Source organism: Meriones unguiculatus, chromosome 1 (genome assembly GCF_030254825.1).
Source record: "Meriones unguiculatus strain TT.TT164.6M chromosome 1, Bangor_MerUng_6.1, whole genome shotgun sequence".
Taxonomy (NCBI): Eukaryota; Metazoa; Chordata; class Mammalia; order Rodentia; family Muridae; genus Meriones; species Meriones unguiculatus.
In genome coordinates, this window is record NC_083349.1 from 4,583,716 (window position 1) to 4,604,294 (window position 20,579).

The window sequence follows — 20,579 nt, forward strand, 5'->3', positions numbered from 1 at the left end:
GGGCCTTTGATCCCAGCACCTGGGAGCCAGATGCAGGTGGACCTCTGTGATCTTGAGGCCAGCCTGGTGTACAGAGCAAGTTATTAGGATAGCCAGGATTACACAGAGAAACCCTGTCTCGAAAAACAAAACAAATTGCTTCCCCTTGACAGTTCTGTCCCACCTGTTCTTCAGTCTGACTTCCTGCCTCAGTGAAGGCTTCACCTTTATCCCAGGCTCCCTGCAAAGCCTTTGGGCTCAGCTCCAAAATCAGCTGTTGACACTGACCAACTCCATTGCAGCCATCCTGCCCTCCACCAACCAGTCTTGGGCACTGCCTAGATGAGTTATTTTTGTGACTGCCTTCAGTCTCACTAGGTTGCTGAGGATGACCTTCAACTCCTGATTTTTTTTTTTTTTTTGATTAATGCTGTTTCTGCTACTCCCGAGTCTTTTCTCCTGTTTTTTGAGGCAAGGCCATCATGCTCAGTTAGTTGTTCATTTTGTAGTCCAGGCAGACTCAGAATTATCGATGAGCGCATGTGTCACGGGACACGTGTGGGGCTCGGCTTGTTCCTCCCACATGCGGGTTAGGAAGATTGAAGCAGGCTGACAGGCCCGATGGCAGGCAAGGACCTTTACCAGCAAGCCTTGATCTTGCTGTTCCCCTTCCAGGTTATCCTTTAATCAGTTATAAAACATGGGGTTAAAGAAAGCCAGCTCACAGCCCCGGGGCATTTGTTCCAGTTGACCGACGTAGCTTGTGGTAAGTGCTGTGAGGACCGGATACAATTTGGTCAAAGCAGTGTATCAAGTAGCCAGGCAGAACACCGTAGAATCAAAGTGAAGAAGGAGCTTAGGAGTTCGAGGTCAGCCTGGGCTACATAAGCTAACATTTGAGTAGATACAACGCCAAACACTTATCAATTTGGGCTCAGGTACTCTAGGGCTGGATAATGTCACAGGTGAAAAACAAGCCGAAGCAACAGCTACCACTGCACAGTCCTTTCAGGTCAAGTGATCTGGAAGAGACAACTGCTGGAAGGCGCAAGGGGCAGTGGGTGGACCCTGGGCAAATGGGCGTGCAGCTAGGCCTGGCCCCTAGGTCCCTCCCAGGCCGCGCGAGGCCTGTTGGGAGTTGTATTCTTCTGTACTTTGCCACCTCACCGCCTCCAAGGCGCAAGAACGCCTGGCTCCTTCATCTGTCCCCCAGCCTATCGGCAGGTTCCTGTCCCTCCAGTAATGAGGACTTGGTGTTGTGCCATAAGCCTGAAAACCCGAACTCTGAGGCACAGATTTCCCTCTCATTTCCAAGTCTGCAATCCTCCCTCCCTGACCTTCTTGGTAGCGTCCAGCCACACCCCCTCCCGGTCCTCCGTCAGGGTTGACAGCGCCGGTTCCCCCTCTGCATAGCCCGTTGGATTCGCCGGCACCGCCTCTCCTCCCGCGTTGGTCGGTTCCCGGCTCCCCTTTTCCTCCACGTTGGTAGGCGCCGGCCCCCCTCCCCGCCCCTAGCTTCGCGTTGGTTGGCGCCGGGCTTCCCCGTTCGCTGCAGTGGTTCGGCCGCGGCGACCCCTCAGCGGCGCGTCCCCCGCCGCGGTCCCGCTCCGCGCCTCCCCGAAGCCGCGCGCCCGTGCCCGTCGGCCGGCGGCCCCGCAGCCCTCCGTGAGGCCCGCGGCCTCCCGCCCGCCATGGTCCGCCCGCGCCGCGCCCCGCACCGTTCCGGCGCCGGGGGCCCCCTCGGAGGTCGCGGCCGGCCGCCGCGGCCTCTGGTCGTGCGCGCCGTGCGCTCGCGTTCCTGGCCCGCCGTCCCCCGGGGCCCGCAGCCGCCGCGGATCCGGGCCCGCTCGGCCCCTCCCATGGTGAGTCCCCCGGGCCGCTTCCAGAGCCTTCCACGCACGCCCCGCCCCGCCGCCCCTCCCCGGGCCGGAGCCTTTGTCCGCGGCGCCCACGGGCCTCCCGCGGGAGGGCGCGCCCGGGTCCCGGCTCCGCGCTCACTCCGCGCCGGGTTCTCTCCTTTGTTGCGCGGCGGGCCGGGCGGGGGGCGGGGTACGGAGGCGGGGCGGGCTCGAATTACTGCTGACCGCGCGGCGGCTGCACGCGCGCGGGGGGCGCCTGGGGTGCACGCTTGTTTTTCCAATTGCAAAGTTGGTGCTCGGCCTCCGGGTCTGGAAATGCGCGGCCGGCGCCGAGCCCGGTGCATACACGCGCGCCCAGCTGTTGCTTGCGGGGGCGTTGTCCCCCGGGGCCGGATGGCGACTGTGGACGGTCGCTCTGTTTTCATGCCCGCCCCGCAGTGAGCCCAGACCTCAAGTCCTACGGCGAACATCCAGCCGGGTTAGTTCGTAGGGTTGTCACCACTTTGTCCACACTGTAAACCCGCGCGCACTTTCTAGAAACATTGAGGTTTTCTTGGGGCAACAGAACTGGCTATTGTGATGGTTGACTCGTGGGCACACCTGCGCATGCTTGGCTCCGGCCGCTTCAGTACCCTGTGGCCGACGTTGCCCCTGGCGGAGCGGAGGTGGCCCCGCCACTTGGATCACCTGAGGAGCGCAGACACGCCCCTCACTGTAGCCTGGGCCCGAAGCTTTCCCTCATTGTTTGAAGCTGCTCCTTGGGTCCTCAGATGCAGACGCGACTCCGAGCTGCTATTCGGTTCTCAGCAAATCGGGCATGCACAGAGGCTAACTCAACTCGGAGCCTCGTTCGGCGGGCTCCCTGTTCCTAGTGTGTCCCCCGGCTGTTGTGCGCGTACAGACGTGTCACAAGCATCTCAGTGGTCCCCCGTATCCCATTTTTGTTTGGGTCCCGAAGTGTGTTTGCCTGATTTTCATTTATGCCCGGCTGTGTTGTGGTTCACGCGCTGACTCTTGTGGCCACTTGTAGTTTCTTCTGGACACACGTGCAGGCCTGGTAGCCCGGGTGCCCGTTTGCTGTAATCCCGAGGGCTCGGTGCTGCAGGGCTCTGTTCATCGGGAGGCCCTGCTGCGGCGTTAGATGAAGACCTAGACTGGTCTACAACTTAAGACACCCAGAGTACACTTTATGGTTCATCACGCAGGGCATAAAGTAAGGCCTCGTGAGTTTAGAAATGAGCAAGGGGTGCGCTGGTGATTATCAGAACGGTCTCCAGCCTGGAAGCGCAAAGGGTTCTGACTGTTGAAAGGCTGGTCTAGGATCTGGGTCTTTTCTCTGGAAATGTTTTGGCTGAAAAAAAAAAAAAAAAAGAGTTTAGCTTGCACGTTAGGGCTGAGAGGAGGGCGGATCCACAGTTTCGCTTGGCAACATTGTTCAGGCCAAATGTTTCGGTGCAGGATAGCCTCTAGGCTTCCTCAAATCTCCCCATTTTTCTCCAGGATGCTCTTGGAGCATGGTTTCTGGTCGCTGCCTCCTTGGGGTCCCCAGGGAGGGTGGCGGTAGTAGCCTTAGGTTTGCTCCGAGCACTGGGGCTGCTACTCACAGTTGTGACAGATTGCCGTAAGGGTTGTGGTAGACGGCCAGCTTGAGAGTCTTGGCCGCTGGGGAAGGGATTGGGACCTGAGTGTGTACCAAGGGACTGAGTCTAGACCTGAGGGCGTCCTCTCTAGGGTGTGTGGAATGCCCTAACCTTGAATGACCAAAGAATTCTCCCTTCTGCTGCAGGAAGGGGCTCGAGTCTTTGGGGCCCTGGGGCCTATTGGGCCCTCTTCACCTGGGCTTGCTCTTGGGGGACTTGCTGTGAATGAGCACCGGCTCAGCAACAAACTGCTGGCCTGGAGTGGTGTGCTGGAGTGGCAGGAGGTGAGCCTGGCCAGGTCCACCCAGACCCCTGAGCCAGTGGAGGGGATGGGTAGCCTGGGCGCTCTGCTGAGCCCTGACCACCCGCTCCCACCCGCAGAAGCGTAGACCCTTCTCGGATTCCACAGCAAAGCTGAAGCGCACCCTGCCCTGCCAGGCCTACGTGAACCAGGGCGAGAACCTGTGAGTGTGGGAGTGGGCAGAGCCCGGGGCGGCCTAGGATGCAGGGAATGGCTTCTGATGCTCCCCCTACCGCAGGGAGACGGACCAGTGGCCCCAGAAGCTGATCATGCAGCTCATCCCACAGCAGCTGCTGGTGAGACTCGGGGTTGTGTCCCCCAAATCCCGGCCCCACCCACACAACCCAAGCTCCCCCCTCCCAGCAAAATCTCGCCAGCATCTCCCTGCACTTGCCTCACCGTGATCAGTGCTTCCCCCTGTCGTCCACAGACCACACTGGGCCCCCTGTTCCGAAACTCTCAGCTGGCCCAGTTCCACTTCACCAACAGAGACTGTGACTCCCTCAAGGGCCTCTGCCGAATCATGGGCAACGGCTTCGTGAGTGGGCTGGGGGCCAGTGGGGTGGGACCCAGCTCTGCCCTGTCATGGGAGTCTTCCTGTGCCCCTTAAGAGGTCATCCCAGGACTTTGATGGGACTGTGAAGTGACCGGCACATGAGCCTGTGGGTTCTGCCTCTGAAGTGGAGCCCTCTGCTTCTCAGGGCATGTGTGTTTGGCGGGGGCTTGGTGGGGGTGGGGAGGGGCAGGAGGGTGCAGAGGCCAGCCTCCACTGCTGTGGACCCAGTCTGGGGCCACTGGGCTGTGGCAGGTGGTAAGAGAGGGTGGGAGGAACTCACTGGCCCATGCGTGCAGGGGACTGGATCCCAGACTCCTCCCCAGCTCCGCCCGAGGCTGGTACACCCTCCCACTTGACCACCTGCAAGGATTTGTCCCTTTTCTGGGCCCCGGTGTGCCCGGGACACGGTGTGGCTGCAGCCTTGTGCCAGCAGCAGCTTCACTGGGGTAGCATCCCAGAGCTCAGGGTTTGGAGAATGGCTGGCCGGTGAGGTAGATGTGCCTTACGCCCTGGCACAGGATGGGCTAGCCTACAGGTAGCTGTCCTCCCAGTGAAGAAGGACTGGCACCTCCGTTAGTGTTATGTGGTCGTAGCTACGTGGCGTCACTGTGCTGTTGCGGTGTCTTACAGATGGGGAAACTGGAATCCTAAGATGGGAAGTGGCTTGCCTTAGGTGACATAGCAGCCTGGCTACCGCCTGCTCTTTAAAAAATCTGATTTTTTTTTTTTTAATGTTATGTGTGTGTCATGTGTGTGCCTGGTGCTGCAGAGACTAGAAGAGGTCATCCGATCCCATGGGAAAGAATGGAAGGTTGTGAATTGCCATGTGGGTGCTGGGAACCAAACCTTAGCCCAAACAAGGGCAGCCAGTTCTCATTACCGAGCCTTTCCCAGCCCCCTGCCCTTGAGCCAGCAGCAGCGCTGGGGAGAGACACAGCTATACGGGGCTCTGGGCTTCCCCATGCCCCAGCCCTGTAAGTCATCAGGATTTGAGGAGGTGGCAAAGAGTGGTTCACCTGCTCTCGGGAAAGCCTTGATTGGGCTGTGTTTTGGTGAGCCTGGGCTCTCCACTCGGAGCTGGTCAGCCTGGAGGGTCAGGCCCCTGACCCGCAGCCCTGTCCCCACAGGCCGGCTGCATGCTCTTCCCTCACATTTCTCCTTGCGAGGTGCGCGTGCTCATGCTCCTGTACTCGTCTAAGAAGAAGATCTTCATGGGCCTCATCCCCTACGACCAGAGCGGCTTCGTCAATGCCATACGGCAGGTCATCACCACCCGCAAACAGGTGTGCCCCGAGTGCAGCCTGTGCCTCCTCCCGCTGTGGGTGGACTGCCTCTGACCGCTGTAGGGTGTGGTGTGACAGCAGGCTGAGGGCCGCCAGAGGAGCCGTGAAGAGGCAGCGGCACACCGGACAGGGCTTGATGGGGAAAGTAGCTTCCTGGGCCATGAGGGGACGGGACGACCGGAGGGTGGGGTCCTGGGCGTAGAGCCCTGTAGAGCAGAGGTGGGGGGGGCAGGTTTGGCAAGAGGCCAACATCTCTGCAGGGAAAACGTGTGTCCCGGCAAGCAACTGCCTGGTGTTGATGGCATCCTCAGGCTTTGGTGGCTGTGGGCCTCTGTGCCACCAGGGCCGGAGACTGGTCTGGGGCTACTTCGGAGCACAGAATGTTGGCAGTGAAGGCAGGACCAGTCTTCGGCCTGCTGGGCTTGAAGTCAGGGCTGAGGCAGCTCGTGGGAGATTCTGAGCTGGAGCTGCCGGTGGTATGGTGGTGTCCTGTCCCGCAGGCCGTGGGCCCTGGCGGCGTGCACTCTGGACCTGTCCAGATCGTCAACAACAAGTTCCTGGCTTGGAGCGGCGTCATGGAGTGGCAGGAGGTGAGCTGCGGGGGCTGTGTGGGCTGCTGGCCCTGCACTGCCCGCCCCTGAAGTGCCCTCTCGCTCTGCCCCAAAGCCCAGGCCTGAGCCCAACAGCCGGTCCAAGCGGTGGCTGCCATCCCATGTCTACGTGAACCAAGGGGAGATTCTGTGAGTGGGGGCGGGCGGGTGGGCACGTCTGCTTTGCAGTCCCCGGGGGAGGGCCTTCCTGACTGATGGCTGCTGTCGTGTGGCAGGAGAACAGATCAGTGGCCTCGGAGGCTCTTCATGCAGCTCATCCCGCAGCAGTTGCTGGTGAGGGTGCAGGGGACGGCGGCCCGGGGGCGGGGAGCGGCCGGGGGGTGGGGAGCGGCCCCGGGCCGGGCTGGTCCAGAGTGCGGGAGCCAGGGCTCAGCGGGCCTCGTCCCTCCCCAGACCACTCTGGTGCCGCTGTTCCGGAACTCGCGCCTGGTGCAGTTTCACTTCACCAAGGACATGGAGACTCTCAAGAGCCTGTGTCGGATCATGGACAATGGCTTTGTGAGTGGAGGGCAGAAGTCTCGGAGGCAGGCATAGCAGCTACTGTGCTAGCTGCGCTGGGGCCTCCTGCATGTTCGGTCCCCCCCACCCCCCAGCCCTCGTGCCCTGACCAAGGCTTCCCTGGAGAACTGAGGCGCCACGTTTGTCAGCAACACGTGGAGACACTGTCAGACAGCCCCCTTAGCTAGAGAGGGCCCTGCCTCATGACAGTCCCTACCCCAGCTCAGTGCCACACTACCAACCACTACGTGCTGTTGAGCTGGGCCCAGCATTTCCAGAAAATGTGGGAGGCCCGGAGCACCCAAGATCCAGATCCACCAGCTCTGTGGCTTCATTTTCCTCTGTGAGCAGGCGATTCCCTGGGCTGGAACTAGGGAGGGTGCCCCGGAACCTTGGGGAGCCCTTGGTTGTCGATGCTGTTACGCAGCCAGGTCTAGAGTCTCAGGGGCCTTGTCCTCAGTGTGAAGGAACGGGGCTTGCCGAGGCCGGGGCCGTAGCCCGGCAGCTTCGGAGTCCTTTGTCCGAATGCCTTGGACCTCTGGACCTGCCGTTAGGGAGGCCGAGTGTGCGTAACTGAGTGTCCTGATTCGGGTCTGCTGTTAGGCGGGCTGCGTGCACTTCTCCTACAAGGCCTCCTGCGAGGTGCGCGTGCTCATGCTCCTGTACTCCTCGGAGAAGAAGATCTTCATCGGCCTCATCCCACATGACCAGAGCAACTTTGTCAACGGCATCCGTCGCGTCATTGCCAACCAGCAGCAGGTCCTGCAGCGAAGTCTGGAGCAGGAGCAGCAGCAGAGAGGGGTGAGGCTGGCTCTGCCATGCACACGGCATTGGGCCCCTGCCCCTGGGTGCCCATTTCTGAACTTGCCCTGGCTTCTTCCTCTGCAGATGGGTGGCTAGTGGACCCCAGGCTGGGCGGGCCACAGTCCCAGACGAGGCCCCAATGGAGACTGGTGAGCAGTACTTGTATTTGCGGGAAGCAGCTGGGTGGCCCTGGCCTTAGGGAGACCCGCTGCATGAAGCACTGCCTCCTGGTACAAGTATCCCTGCCAAGGAATGGATGCCAGGGCCGCGGCTTCAGGGCCTGAGGGTAGGGTGCAGTTTCACTAGTAGAAGCCACCCCTCCTGCCTCCCAGGTCAGATGCTTCTGAGCAGGGGCTTCTGGGGACTGTGCCTGCCCAGCCAGCTGGAGGACAGCGTCCCGAGTTCTCCCCTGGATGGTCCTAGCCCCTGTATGTTTCCCTAATAAAGCCTTTTAACCCACATGCCATCCCTCCCTGCTGGTTCTGTGTTTGGCGCAATATGGTTGTAGCTCCAGAGATCACCTGGGTGGGGCCACCCCAAGTTCAGGGCTGTGGACTCTGGCAGTCTGGGGGATGTGTGCTATTCCAGGAGTAGGTGGAAAGGAAGGCTCATCAGGCCAATTAGTCCATATGAAGCCTTTCATTGATGACACATTATAATTTCCTGTTCCTGGGCAAACAGAGCATCCTGAGACTCCAGTCTCAGCTCCATTGACTGGCCAGTCAGATCCTGGTTTCCCCCACCGCCAAATGGCCATGGCTGCTCAAGCCACCAGGTGTGCTGGGTGCACAAGAGCCCACTTGTAAACCCACGCACCAAGCATTGTGGCACCTGCGTTGCCTCCCACAACTCCAGCAAAATGCCTATGAGCAAAGCAGCAGCCTTTATTGCGGGCTCAGCCCTCCAAAAACTGGCAGTACAATCGCTGCAGCGCAGGGTCCTGATGCGCCCGCAGCCGGAACGGAACCTGAAGGATCTCCAGGAAGCCCTCGTCCAGCGTGGGCGGCTCAAACTGCTTCCTGTGAGACGGGGGGTGTGGGTGTGTGAGGCTCTGTACCCCACCTCCTGCAACCTCCAGCCCCCCAGAACCTCTGGACCTGTAGCTGAACATGACCATGTCTGACACTGGCGCATGCGACGGGTCGGTCATTTCTCGGAACTGCAAAAAGAGGCACACACAAAAAAAAAAAAAAAAAAAAAAAAAAAAAAGAGGCACACGAGTCAGAAGGCGGTGTGTGGGGCTTAGGTGAGGGGCGGGGCGGGGCCTGGAGGGCGGGGCTCACCCTGTTGTTGTGGCGAGCCTGCTCCAGCGTGGCACAGAAGTTGAAGCAGCGACAGGGGACACCTGCGTCTTTGGCGCATTGGATGTACCTGTGGAGGCAAGCCTGCCGTCACTAACACACCTAGCGCGCTCGGTGCTCCCAGCCCCAGCACGGGTTACAGTACCTCGCCCGACTTGGGACATCTGGGTTGGTGTTATCAATCACGACTTGCTTCCTCTGTCTCAGTGCAGCCTGGCAAGAGCTCACACAGCGTTGCCACGAGCCCAGTGTGTCCTGTGGGACCCAGGACCGGTCACGGGCCGGTCTGGGGAACCCCCACCCCATCCCTAGAGCAGCGCCACATGGAGGGTGGCGCCGTCCACTCACCCTGTTCACATGGACGTACCCAGCAGACACCAGGTGCTCCTGGATGAAAGTGGACTTGCCGGCTGTGGGGGCAGGGTCGCATCAGCTAGTGCCTAGGACTCCAGTGAGTGTTAGGGGCAAGTCAGAGGTCGGGCTGTGGCGTCTCACCCCCAGGGAATCCTACTGCGACCACCACCTCTGGGTTGGGGCTCAGGAGGAAGCTGGACTCTGGGAGGTACAGGGGCCCAGCACTGGAGATGGTCCTCTGGCAGGGGACAAAAAGGGGGTGTGAGCCCAGGGAGCCAGACAACAGCCGCTTCCCTTGGGGCCTTTTCCCTCTGGGCCTCACCGGGTCGAAAGCTGGAAGCTCAAAGTGGGCTGCTGGCCACTTAAGAAAGAACTCTTCAGGAGTGGCAAAGGGCAGGCCAACGTTAAGGGCAAACTGGGGGGAAAGCAGAGGTCAGAAGAGTTCAGGGGTGCGGCAGGGAGGACACGGACGGGTGGGCAGAGCGGGGAGACGGACACCGGGCTTACTAGGCGGTCTGCACAGGAGAAGTCTTTCTTCTTCCTCCCTGGGGCCCAGCTGGCCGGGCGCCCTGCTGCATCTACAAGAGGAAGGCGACACTGTCCACCGCTGAGCCTCAGAGGGTTTCTGACAACCCCAGAAGCCTGGGCCTCTTACCTCCCACGAAGACACTGTCCTCGATGGAGATGGGCACGTCCTCGTTGGCCTGCAAAGAGAGGCAGTCAGAAGACCCTCTATGGGACAGCAGAGGGGCTGGCCGCACCACATCTAAAGGCTTTGCTGGGAGTGTCCCGCCTGTTCCCCCAGTGGCCTCCAGAGGGCGCACATCCCTCAGCAGCCCCTACTCTTCCCACTTGTGGCCTTAAGGTCTGTTTTCCTGGATCTGTACCCATGGGGCTCTTCCTTCTCCACCTGTTTCCCAGGTCCCCGATACCACCGGGCTCCCCCTCAGCCCTGAGCATTTGTTTACCTCTCAGAGGCCATACCTGGTTCCCCAACCCCCCACCACCACTCCAGCACCTCTAGGCTGGGAAGGTCAGCATCCCAGCAGGAAGGCACTCACCTGCTCCTGCAGATGGTCCCACATGCCACTCACTGGCTTTCGGTTTAGACCTGCATGCGTTGCCACCAGCACCTATGGAGGTGGCCAGGCCACAGGGTCCTTAGTGCTCCCTTGGGGTCTCCGAGGACAGTTCCTGTCAACACGTCCCCAGCCAAGGCCTCCACCCTCCACCCTGGCATGTTCTAAGTGGCCCTTCGGGCTGTACCTGAAATGGGACTCCCAGCTTCTCCAGCACAGCCTCCACCTTGGCCTTGAACACCTCTGCAGACAGCTTCCCTCGCCCAATGCCCATTTGGTTGGTGAAGATTACCAGCTGGGATAGACAAGTACACACTGGAGCCCCTTACCACAGCCCAACCTGAACTCCACACGAACACGCTCACGCAGCGCAGGCTCCCACCCCCTGCGGCTCTTGGAGTCCAGCACACAGCTGTGCACACACACACACACCTTGTAGCCCTCAGCATGCAGCTCCTGGAGTTTCTTTGGGATCTCTGGGTACAGGATCCTAAGGTTGGTGGGAAGCAGCGGGTGACTTGTAGCCTAAAGGACTCTGGGATCTCCAGCCTCTTCCCATGTCCCACCTCACCTCCAGTCGCTAGGGCTAGTGGGGAAGACCTTTCCAGAGCGGGTGGTGATGAGGGTTCCATCTAGGTCAAAGGCAGCCACCTGGTATCACCAAAAACAGGGACAGCATTACCGTCACCTCTGACCTTCCTGACAGGCTGACACCAGCCTTTTGATAATGGGTCACCCTTAGGAACAGGGGTCCCAAGTCACAGAGTGTGCACAGTCCAGGTAGGGGAAGACTCAGCATAGGAGCTTACTAATCCTGTGTTCTCTGCTCCCCACTTCCAGTCTTGATCGGGAACCAGTGTCCCACCTGCCCTCTTCTCCTGAGCATATCCTTGGAGGATTAACAGCCCAGAAAGAGCAAAGGCCTTTGCAGGAAGAGCTGGAGAGATGACTCCACGGTCAGGCGCACACACATCAGGCGGCCTGTAACTGCAGCTCCAGGGCACCCAGTGCTCTCTGGCCTTTGCAGCCACGTGCATGCGTGTGGTACACACACAATCATGAAGGCCATATAAATGGATACTTTTTTAAAACAAACCTCAGTGTTGGCTGAGTGCCCACAGGGACTAGACCACACCTTTTCAGAGTGGTTCGTAAACACGCAGGAGAGGTCTGGTGGACACCGACTGCAGGCCTGCTCTGTACCCTGCACCTCAGCGGTGGCAGCCACCACTGGGGTCTCAGCAGGCCCAGAGATGGGTAAGACTAGTCCAGGGCTACACAGCAAACTTTTAATTAAACAACTGGAGCTGGTGGTGGCCTCACCTTACCCCGGGGCTTCACCTCAGATGCGGTGAACACCAGTAACTTCTTTAAGCTCTCCCAGCCAGGGGATGATTTCCGCACCCGCTTTTTCTGAGGCTCAGCATCCTCCCCCTCCTGTGGATGCACAGGAGCAGTGCTCGGAGGAGCATCTGGCTGGGTTCTTGGTGTGCCAGTGTCTTCCCAACACAGGGTCAGGGGGTACAGGCCGTTAACCAGATAAAGGATGTCTCCCAAGCTTAAAGAGCCGGACAATCCTGGCTTCAACTCCTGGCCCCCAACAGTTGATGGGTTAACACCCAGCTGCAGAGAAAGGAGGATGTAGAGTTGGCTCTACCCCTCAGAGAATGCCCCCTCCCCAAGTCCAATGCCCCAGCTCCCACCAGCTCACCAGACCCTCAGTTCCCACCTATTTCCTTCCTGCCACCAATCAGAACTCTGAAAGGTTACAGGCTTCCAGTCTGGCAGGTGGAAAGGGGAAAGCTGAAGGCTTGTGATCCACCCGGGCCTCTCCCAAGTCCTTGCTACACGCCACTGAGACACTGGTACCTGTTTCACTGCCACTGTCCGGGTCTCAAGGTCTGCAATCAGCTCCACTGAGGGTAAGGGGGTGGAGTCAGGGTTTACATCACATACATCCGCTGGGCAGAATGCATCAGACCTTGCACAAGACCTAGGTAGGTCTACCCATTGTATCTTATGGCGCAATCCGACCTTACAGATTTTGAAAAAAACAAAACAAAACAAAACAACAAAAACCCTATCCTGAGCAAGCCCGGCTTTCTGGTAGTCCTAGGGACTCGCTTCTCCAAGTGGCCAGCTACAGACGATATCTTGCTCTTCGATGAAAGAGGCAATTTCTCCTTTTCTTCCCTCCCGCAACGCAGGCCTCAAGTAGTCCAGGATAGCCTAGAACTCACTACATACTGGCGGCTGGCTTGGAACTGATTCTCATGCATTTACCACCCAAGAGTCTGGATGATAGGTGTGCGTCACCCTCGACCTGAAGCAATTTATTCCTCAAAAGGACCGGGTCCTTCACTTGTAGAGGCGAATCCCTAGGACTACCAGAAACGCGGGCTTGCTGAGGATAGTTCTGTAAGGTCGGCTTGCTCCATGAGATACACTGGGTCTTGAGCAAGGCCTGATGCATTCTGCCCATCGACTGAAAGCATCCTCCTCCCCGGTGACAATCTCCAGGATCCGCTCTGTCCCTCCCCTAAGGCCTCCTCTAGCACCTCTTTAGGCACAAGCTCCCTTGCAGCGCTCGCAGCCAGTTCCACTCCCGTACCCACCTTGCTTTCGGGAGCACTTCCGGTCCGTCACCTGGGTCAGGGGGCCCCGACCGAGGACCAGGGCTTGGCCATCCAACGGCAGGAATATAGGGGGCAGTCCTCCGGCGGGGCTCTGCAGCCACAGGCGGCCCCGGGATCCAAGCTGTGACATCTCCGGACGCTGGGAAAGGGAACCGACTCACTGCTCGCCGGGTAGACTGCAACGGTTCCGCCACCGGAAGTCCTGCCTTCGGAGAGCGTCGCTCCGGAAATCCCTCCCCTTGCCCAGGGGCTGGTTCCACGTTTCCCAGGATACCACAGCGGTGATGATACGTAGCGAAGATTGCTTACGGTTGGGCTCCCTCCCAAATTTATCCCAAAGCTCACCACAGCGGTGGGAACAGCGCCGGCTCCGCCTACGACCCGCACGCGTCTCCGTGAGCTCCTGCGGACAGCCGTAGGGCGGATCCGGGGGCTCTTGATCTCTAGGTTACTTGGTTTTGTTTTACTTCTTAGGGTCTCAGAATGTAGCCGTGTTAAAATTTCTTCGTGAGGTGTGTGTGTGTGAGGCACACTAGTTTAATCCCAGCATTCTGGAGGCAGAGGTAGGCAGATCTGTGTGAATTCTAGGTCAGTCCGGTCTACATAGCTCAGTAAGACCCTGCCCCGACGCAAAATAAATAATAGAGGAATTTGCTTTCCAGGGGAAGACTTAAACAGTGTATATATCCTCCTAAGGGCTGAAGGATAAACCGAAATACGATTCCACCAGAGATCACTCTAGGGAGCCAGTTTATTGACTTACAGAGAATAGACGTGGGCCATGCGCAAAAGGCGCGCTGGGCAGCCTTTCCCTAGTCCCACACGGCACAGATAGAGCCCCTCCCAGGCCACAGGCAATTAGGGCAGAATTGTATATAGCTGTTTGTAAGGGTTTGTCTTAAAAAAAAAAAAAAAAAAAAAGAAAGAAAAAGCCAAACCAAACCCACCTGGTCATCGGTGGGGCTATTTTTATGTTTCCCAGTATGAGCTTATCTCTGTGTAGCCTTGGCTGTCCTGGAACTTGCTCTGCAGATTGCCAGCCTGGTCTCAAACTCGAGAGATGCACCCGCCTCTGCCTCCCAAGCGCTAGAATTAAAGGTGTGCGCCAACACGCCCGGTTTTGGTTCTTTGAGGAAGGGTCTCAAGTAGTCCAGACTGACATTAACTCCCGTCTCTTAAATCCGCCTTCCAGTTTCTGGAAGGGCAGATGTGTCATGGGGCTGTCCTTAGTATTCAAAGCTCGTGTGCCCAACACGCATCATTCCTTTGCTCCCATGATACCGGGCTCTCTGCAATAAAGTGTAAAACTCGCTCCCACCTCCTGGGGCAAATGCGCTAGAGCTGGGTGTGGTGGGGCAGATGGGAAATCTCAGCAAAGACAGGGGAGGCAACCCGCGTGACTAGACAGAGGACGACCCCGTCCCCTTCTCATCGGGGTGGCAGGCGGAGAGTCCCCGGTCGGCCTGCACGCGCTCTCAGACTCGCCCCCGAAAGCCCGAACTTGAGCGTTCGCGCGGGCCTCAGCGCCACACCCACAGCGCACGCCACACGTCGGCTGGTGAGAGGTAAAACCTTTAATTTCAGAGCGGCCCTCCTGACTCCCGCTCCACCCCACTCCCGCACCCCAGGCCAGGGCCGGAGAGTGAGGCCCCTGCCCCCCACCTCGGGCGGGAGAGGGCCTTTTAAGGCACCTGTTGGGGTCGGGGGACAGGAAGCTGGTGCCGTCCTGGGTACAGGACATTGAGAACAGGCTGTCTGGCGGTGGGACCTAGGAGGGCGTCAGACGCAGAGCACGACGGGACCATCCCCAAGGGGCCCAGGGTACAAGTGCCAGGACTCGGGACAAAAAAAAAAAAAAAAAAAAAAAAAACGACCAAAACCCCAGCCCCGTAGTGTAATAAACTCAAAGCCCCGGGCCAATCGCGGGGAGGAATCTCAGGAAGGACGGCCGGTGGCTCTCCGGCCATTGGCGGAGCAGCACGGCTCCCGCAGCTGGGCTCCGCCCTCGGGCCGCCACTCAAGGCGGGCGAAGCTGCTGTTGCTAGGCAAGAAACGGAGTCGACCCACTGAGCTTTTACAACTAGACCCGCCCAGCCGGAGCGAGCCAATCCCGTCAAGAATTGTTCTGTTGCCGGGCAGAAGGAGCAGCAAAGACCAATGGCCGAAGCGGACAGTGTCCTCTCGCTCGCCTCGGCCCTCTCGGCGTCCTGCACACTCAGTATTTCCGCTTCAGCTTCTGGAAGTCGCTGGTATTGAGCCGCGGGCGCGGCAGGTCCCCAAAGACCTGGGTGTCCTCGGCCTCCCGCAGCACCAGAGCGCGCATGCTAGCCGCTATTCGGTCTAGGTCGGGCGAGGAGGGCTGTGGAGGGAGAAAGGGTCAGTGCACAGGCACTCCCTCCCAGAAGTCCTCCCTCCCGCACCTTCCGGTACAAGACTGCCGGCCCTGCCAAGGAGCAGAGGCCTGGGTGCGCCCGGCCGCACTTCGGCAAAGACAGCAGGCCCCTGCCCAGATCCCAAGGGGTGTCAATATAGGGAAATGGCCCCATGGGATAAGAGAAGCGGCGCGGGAGTGGTGTGTGTGGGCTCCTTGTCGCCTGACCATTCAATGCCTTGTTTTCCCGCTCCTCCAGGCAGTTTTCCAGTAAAGGGTGGTCAGGCCAGCCTGAGAACACCTGGGAGATAATCTGACCCCGAGTCTCAGATTCCCTATCTGACCCCAGATGGGGGCCTTTCTAACCCTGCAGCAGACTGCTCTGGGCCATCCCACCGTCTGGTTCCCCCCTCACCGGGCCATTCTCCTCATCCGAGGATCGTGCTTCTGTCCTCTTCTCCTTGAAAGCCCACACTGGCACCGACACGGGCAGAGACTTCGCGTACTGCTGGGTAGGCAGGGCTGGGGGCTTAGGACAGGCTGGGGGACCAGCGGGGGTCTCCTCACTCAGGCTGCCGTCTGCGACACAGGGAAGCTTCAGCTTCTGTCCCCCTACCCTCAGCCTGGCCTGTTAGGGCTCGGCCAACCCAGGATCCTCACCATCTGTGCTCTCCGGGTCTGACTCGCAAAAGGGGGGCAGGTCCTGGAGGGTGGCATCCTCATCCATCATGAAGAGTCCTGTGGATGGGACAGGCCCTACAATTGGTCCCTATGCTCAACACTCCTCCTTTGCCTGCCTGGTCACTCAGGGCCCCTTCCACTATCAAGGGTTAACAGCTAGATTCACCTTGGTGCTCGGGACCAAATAGCTCCTGAAGGGGGACAAATGAAAAACCCTGAGATCATGCCACTTGCTGAGGTTTTGGTGATCTGATGCCACACCACCTGACTCTAGAGCCCACACCCTTCGTGGCATGCTGGTTTTCTCAAAAAGGACCAGGTGGCGAGCTGCATAGCAAATGTGTTATTCCTACTCACCCCTCAAAACCCTGTGGTAATATTACCCTCTCTGGGAAACCTCCCTTGTGCTCCCCAAACAGCTGTCTCTAGATCCAGTTGCCCAAAGAGGGATTTCATGGGACATGGAAAATGCTGTCTTGAGCCCAAACATGCCTCATAAGGAGTGCTTGTAACCATCTCTGGCCCTGGCTTCCTCAGCTTCCACTCCGGGAAACTTCTCCACTTTCTACGGCCAGGGTGGCAGTCCCAACCCCTTTTTTTCCAGAGACATCTACAGCTCTCAGCATGCTCGAGTTCCTTGGCAGACCAGAAGCCCTCAAGGAAATGCCCAACCACGGTGTGCTGTATTTGTTCAACGGATTGTGTTACTGCTCCTGTGCAGCTGTTGGACCTCGTGTGAGGCTTGGAAGGAATGCTATCCAAAGGATGCACAAGTGCCCAGTAACCAGCAACCCCACACCAGTGCCAACCCTACCAGCTCACCTCCATTATCGCTACAGCCCAGCCGCTCCCCAGAAGTCTCTGTCTCAGTGGGCTCGTCCTCATCTTCCTCATCATCCTCCCTGGCCAAGGCTGGCCGAGGTGGAGGGCTAGGAGAGGGGCTAGGCGGCTGTGGTGCTGGTGGGGGACCAGGAGGTCGGGTGGCAGTGGCAGCCCTGTGCGCCTGTGCGATTTCGTGGAGGCAGCGGCGGGCAGCCTCTGCCAGGGCCCCGCGGCCATGTGCAGCATAGGCACAGGGCCCTGGTCGGGGCGGCGGGGGCGGTGCTGCAGTCAGTAACACCAGCTCAGTGCCAGTGCGGGCCCGGAAGCGCTCGGCGGCCCCCACGACAGCTTCCCACAGCTCCTCCGGCCGCCCAGACGCCATCCGAGCCCTGTGGGCCAAAGCAGGATAAAGGACTGAGGCTGCTCCTGTCACTACCCATTCAACGTGACACCCCCTCCATGGCATGCAGCTGTCCCAGCTGAGCTCCCATCCCTCACACCCCTTTGCCAAACCTGCCTCCCTCGTGACCTGAACCAGACACCATCCTTTCCTTTCCAGTCCTAGGTTTCTTCTTATCCCCATCCTGTATCCCACAGTAACTGCCCCAAAGCCTGGAGTCTTCATCTGTTTTGACTATGGGAATTGTATCCAAGTTCATGGTTTGTGGTTATTTTAGTTTGTATTTTTGGAGACAGGATCTCAGGTACTCAGGTTGGCCCGAAACTCACTATGTGAATAAAGGTGCCTTTGAAGTCCTTATTTTAATGCATACAACTGCTGAGTGCTGGGTTCTGTGTGTATACACTACTGCACCTGGTTTATGTGGTTCAGGGGACTGAACCCAAGACCTGAGTGCCAGCAAGCACCAACTGAGCTGTATCAAGGCCAGGCTAGGTGTTTAAGATAAGGTGACATACAGCCCTAGAAATCAGCCCTCCTTCCTCCATTAGAGGTGTGAAGCATCATATGCCATACGCCCAGCCTGTCATTGAGGACTTACACAAATTCCATGTGCATCTTTCCCATGGTGTTAGGACATTAATTCACATGTGAACCAGGCATGGTGGTACACACCTGAAACTGCAGTACTCAGATGCTGTGCAAGACCATCATGGCTTTGAGGTCAGCCTAGCATACAGAGACCCCACACTCAGAACCACAGCACCCTTGCCAGTGCTAGTCCTCACCCTTTACTTGGTCCAGCAGGCACTTTTTCCCGCTGCAGTGGGACTCTGCCCTCCACAGTCTCCAGGACCAGAGGGACCCTACCCCAAGCTCACTGGCCCTCAGGTCACTGCCAGCCTTCCATCCACCTGGTGAGGGACATACCCCTTCCCCTGGGTGGGTCTACCCAGCCCCTCTGCTGGGCTTCCAGGGTCATTCTCTCGGGGGAGGCATGAACTCTGGGCTGAAGGTGGGCAAAGGATGATGCAAACTGGTCTGTGCCCAGAATCACATCAACTTTCCTATTCCCTCGGCTCACACTGTGCAGGGACTGTGGAGCTGCCTGCCTCCCCACTCATACTGGGAACTCGTGGATGGCAAGGATCCAGGTCCCTACCATGACTGACTCAAACCTGTAGTGAGACCTTGGGCCACTCAGGGCTCTCTGTGCCTGCCTCTCTTCCCCATTAACCAAGGTGTGTGAGCCACGGCTTCTAGGCAGCTGAGGATTCTCCTCGGGAGCTAGCAAGCAACTGACCACTGGAAGGATTCAAGCCCACCAGGACCAAAATGAAGAGAAAGGAGAGTTCTGCATGTAGTTTGCAAGCTTCTCTGTCACAACCAAAAAAAGCCAGACTGCTCCCAGACCTTACACTGGTCGCCTCCACCTGCCTCAGCAAAGTGGAACTGCGCAGTGTTGGACCAGAAGAGGATTTCTAAACAACCTCTCGCTTCCTACAACATGAAGCTGCAGTGGCCACCCCACCGTCTTGGGCTCCAAACCCAGGAAGACAGGACCTTGACTGCTACACTGGCAGAACTGGCCAGTGAGAAGGGCAATTGGTGTCTGGAGTCCTCTGACAACCCTGAGCTTCACCCTGCCTATCTGAGTACACTAGATTCCCCATCCCATCTTTCCTTCGAGAGGGAGAAAGCTGTAGGCACCTGTCACGACACACCAAGATGAGAGCTGCAGTGGTTTGATAGTTCTCGTCTGCTGGGCCTCAAAGTCCTACCTAAAGCTTTAGAAGGCGCTCACCGTCTCCTCCACACACCTTCCACTGTTCCTAGCTGATGAAGGAGGCTGGAAACTTAGGTGACTGGTCCAAGATGACACAGCCTGGACGACTGTTAGCTTAGGTTCACTTCTTTGGGAACAGAAGAGAGCAAATGGCAGGACCTAGCTCCTCTTAGATCTCGGGGTAGCCACAGCAGCGGTGTGAAAACCGGGCGAGTGGCTTGTGAAGGCGGCTCAAAGGAGGGCAACTTACTCAGACCTCCTAGGCCTGTGGCCTCCTATGAGGTGAGACTCATAGGGGCAAACCAGCAAGGGGGAGCTGTCCAGCGGGAAGGTGCAGGCCTCCCAGGACAGGTGTGGAGGGAGATAGGGAAGAAAACGGCTGCAGCACGGGACACGGAGCGGGGTGTCCCAGGAGGATCCTACCACCGAAGGTCGGGGAGCGGGGCTGCACCACGCCCGCGGCCCAGCGAGGCCCCTTCTCTAGGAAGAAAACAGGAAATCCCGCCCCCGCTGGGAATCTGGACCGGAAGTCCCGCCCGGGGCGCCCCCTCACCCATCAGCGACCCACACACATAGCCGTATGGACAGGGTTCACCGGCAGTGTGAGCGTTCCAGCACCTCTGCACCCTCGGAGAGGAGGTCGTCTACGATTCGTCACGAGTCAGATACATGGGGCTGAGCGTTAGCCATTTCAGCACTCAGCCAAGGGTGGCAGGACGATTACCGCCCCAGACCTATGCAGACCGTACCCATAGCGGTTTGCCCTCCCACAGTCCCTCAACCTTAGGAAGAGCCGACCCTTCCCAAACCCCAGCTCACAACGCCGCCTCCACTCACGTGCCCGTAGCCAGCATGGCCAGCCAGGCGCCGTCACCGCCCTCAAAAGGCATGGCGGCTTCTTGCGTCACTTCCGTGTGGCTGCCCCGCCTTCATTGTGTACACTCCGCCTCCCTTTTCCTGGATGCCTCAAATCAAAATAGCAACCAGAAGCTACATGGGCAAGCGCTGAGCAATGGCGACAGCAGAGTGCCCACTGCATGGAAAATCTGGTAAAAGACGTTAGCTACACCGTTTCGATTTGCCGCAACATACGCGGCTCCCTGCCCACGCTCGCACGAAGGCGAGCAGCGCGGCGTCCCTCGTTCGCAACCAACTTCTAGCTCAGACGGGTAGAAAAAGTGGTCCGTCCCGACGTGACTGGAGTGCGGCTTTATACGCCGACAACGCCTATAAAGCACGCTTCCTTCCGCCCACCCTACCTCTCCCCACCCCCGGCTCGCCCCTTTAGCACAACGCTGGCAGAGGTTCAGACCGGCAGCATTTCTGGCTTCGGTTTGCCCAGCTTCAAGATGGTGGCGCAGCCCTCTTTCCACGGTGACTCAGGAGTTTGGGGCACTGAGTCTCACCCCAACCCCTCAGCGCCTCCAGTACTGCACAGCTTCTCTCACCTCTTCCTTTCTCCGTTTCGCTTTCCCAACACCTCGCTTTCGTGCCCCGCAAAGAGAGGGTAGTGCCCCTCATTAACATGGCTTCCACCGAGCCGCTAGAGTTTGCCCTCGAGAAAAATGGCATAGTATTGGCTTCGATGCCAATATAAAACATGGAGAGGGCGGAGGAG

The 20,579-nt window shown here is 58.7% G+C and overlaps 3 protein-coding genes across 17 annotated transcripts; 1 reads left to right on the plus strand and 2 right to left on the minus strand.

Moving 5' to 3' along the window:
• The first annotated feature begins 1,472 nt into the window (after nucleotides 1–1,472).
• On the plus strand, nucleotides 1,473–7,992 carry Ptov1 (PTOV1 extended AT-hook containing adaptor protein). 2 transcript variants are annotated; one of them, XR_009590655.1, is made up of 13 exons: nucleotides 1,473–1,841; nucleotides 3,625–3,762; nucleotides 3,860–3,942; nucleotides 4,018–4,075; nucleotides 4,210–4,317; nucleotides 5,463–5,618; nucleotides 6,119–6,208; nucleotides 6,285–6,358; nucleotides 6,445–6,502; nucleotides 6,623–6,727; nucleotides 7,331–7,528; nucleotides 7,616–7,680; nucleotides 7,864–7,992. XR_009590655.1 is itself a non-coding variant. In XM_021633860.2 (12 exons), exons 1-12 carry the CDS (start codon nucleotides 1,671–1,673, stop codon nucleotides 7,625–7,627), a joined length of 1,251 nt encoding a protein of 416 aa, XP_021489535.1. In that variant the 5' UTR covers nucleotides 1,473–1,670; the 3' UTR covers nucleotides 7,628–7,992. The 2 variants fall into 2 exon arrangements, 1 of the variants encoding a protein (XP_021489535.1); XM_021633860.2 differs by having other exon boundaries at nucleotides 7,616–7,992.
• Nucleotides 7,993–8,395: 403 nt separating this feature from the next.
• Pnkp (polynucleotide kinase 3'-phosphatase) lies at nucleotides 8,396–13,122 on the minus strand. The gene is made up of 16 exons (XM_021633895.2): nucleotides 12,881–13,122; nucleotides 12,135–12,181; nucleotides 11,589–11,888; nucleotides 10,837–10,916; nucleotides 10,698–10,755; nucleotides 10,453–10,560; nucleotides 10,248–10,319; nucleotides 9,842–9,890; nucleotides 9,694–9,764; nucleotides 9,509–9,601; nucleotides 9,328–9,424; nucleotides 9,181–9,242; nucleotides 8,978–9,087; nucleotides 8,815–8,902; nucleotides 8,629–8,690; nucleotides 8,396–8,550 (listed from the first exon to the last, which is right to left on the minus strand). Exons 1-16 carry the CDS (start codon nucleotides 13,029–13,031, stop codon nucleotides 8,427–8,429), a joined length of 1,572 nt encoding a protein of 523 aa, XP_021489570.1. The 5' UTR covers nucleotides 13,032–13,122; the 3' UTR covers nucleotides 8,396–8,426.
• A 1,335-nt stretch (nucleotides 13,123–14,457) lies between these two features.
• Akt1s1 (AKT1 substrate 1) lies at nucleotides 14,458–20,562 on the minus strand. Of its 14 annotated transcripts, none has more exons than XM_021633877.2 (7): nucleotides 20,410–20,530; nucleotides 19,799–19,926; nucleotides 18,996–19,088; nucleotides 16,776–17,164; nucleotides 15,933–16,010; nucleotides 15,688–15,851; nucleotides 14,458–15,260 (listed from the first exon to the last, which is right to left on the minus strand). In XM_021633877.2, exons 2-7 carry the CDS (start codon nucleotides 19,849–19,851, stop codon nucleotides 15,117–15,119), a joined length of 921 nt encoding a protein of 306 aa, XP_021489552.1. In that variant the 5' UTR covers nucleotides 19,852–19,926; nucleotides 20,410–20,530; the 3' UTR covers nucleotides 14,458–15,116. The 14 variants fall into 14 exon arrangements, with proteins under 14 accessions (XP_021489552.1, XP_021489553.1, XP_060235756.1 ...); XM_021633878.2 differs by having other exon boundaries at nucleotides 19,799–19,918; nucleotides 20,410–20,528; XM_060379773.1 differs by lacking the exon at nucleotides 20,410–20,530 and adding an exon at nucleotides 19,212–19,695 and having other exon boundaries at nucleotides 19,799–20,387.
• Between the last annotated feature and the right edge of the window lie 17 nt (nucleotides 20,563–20,579).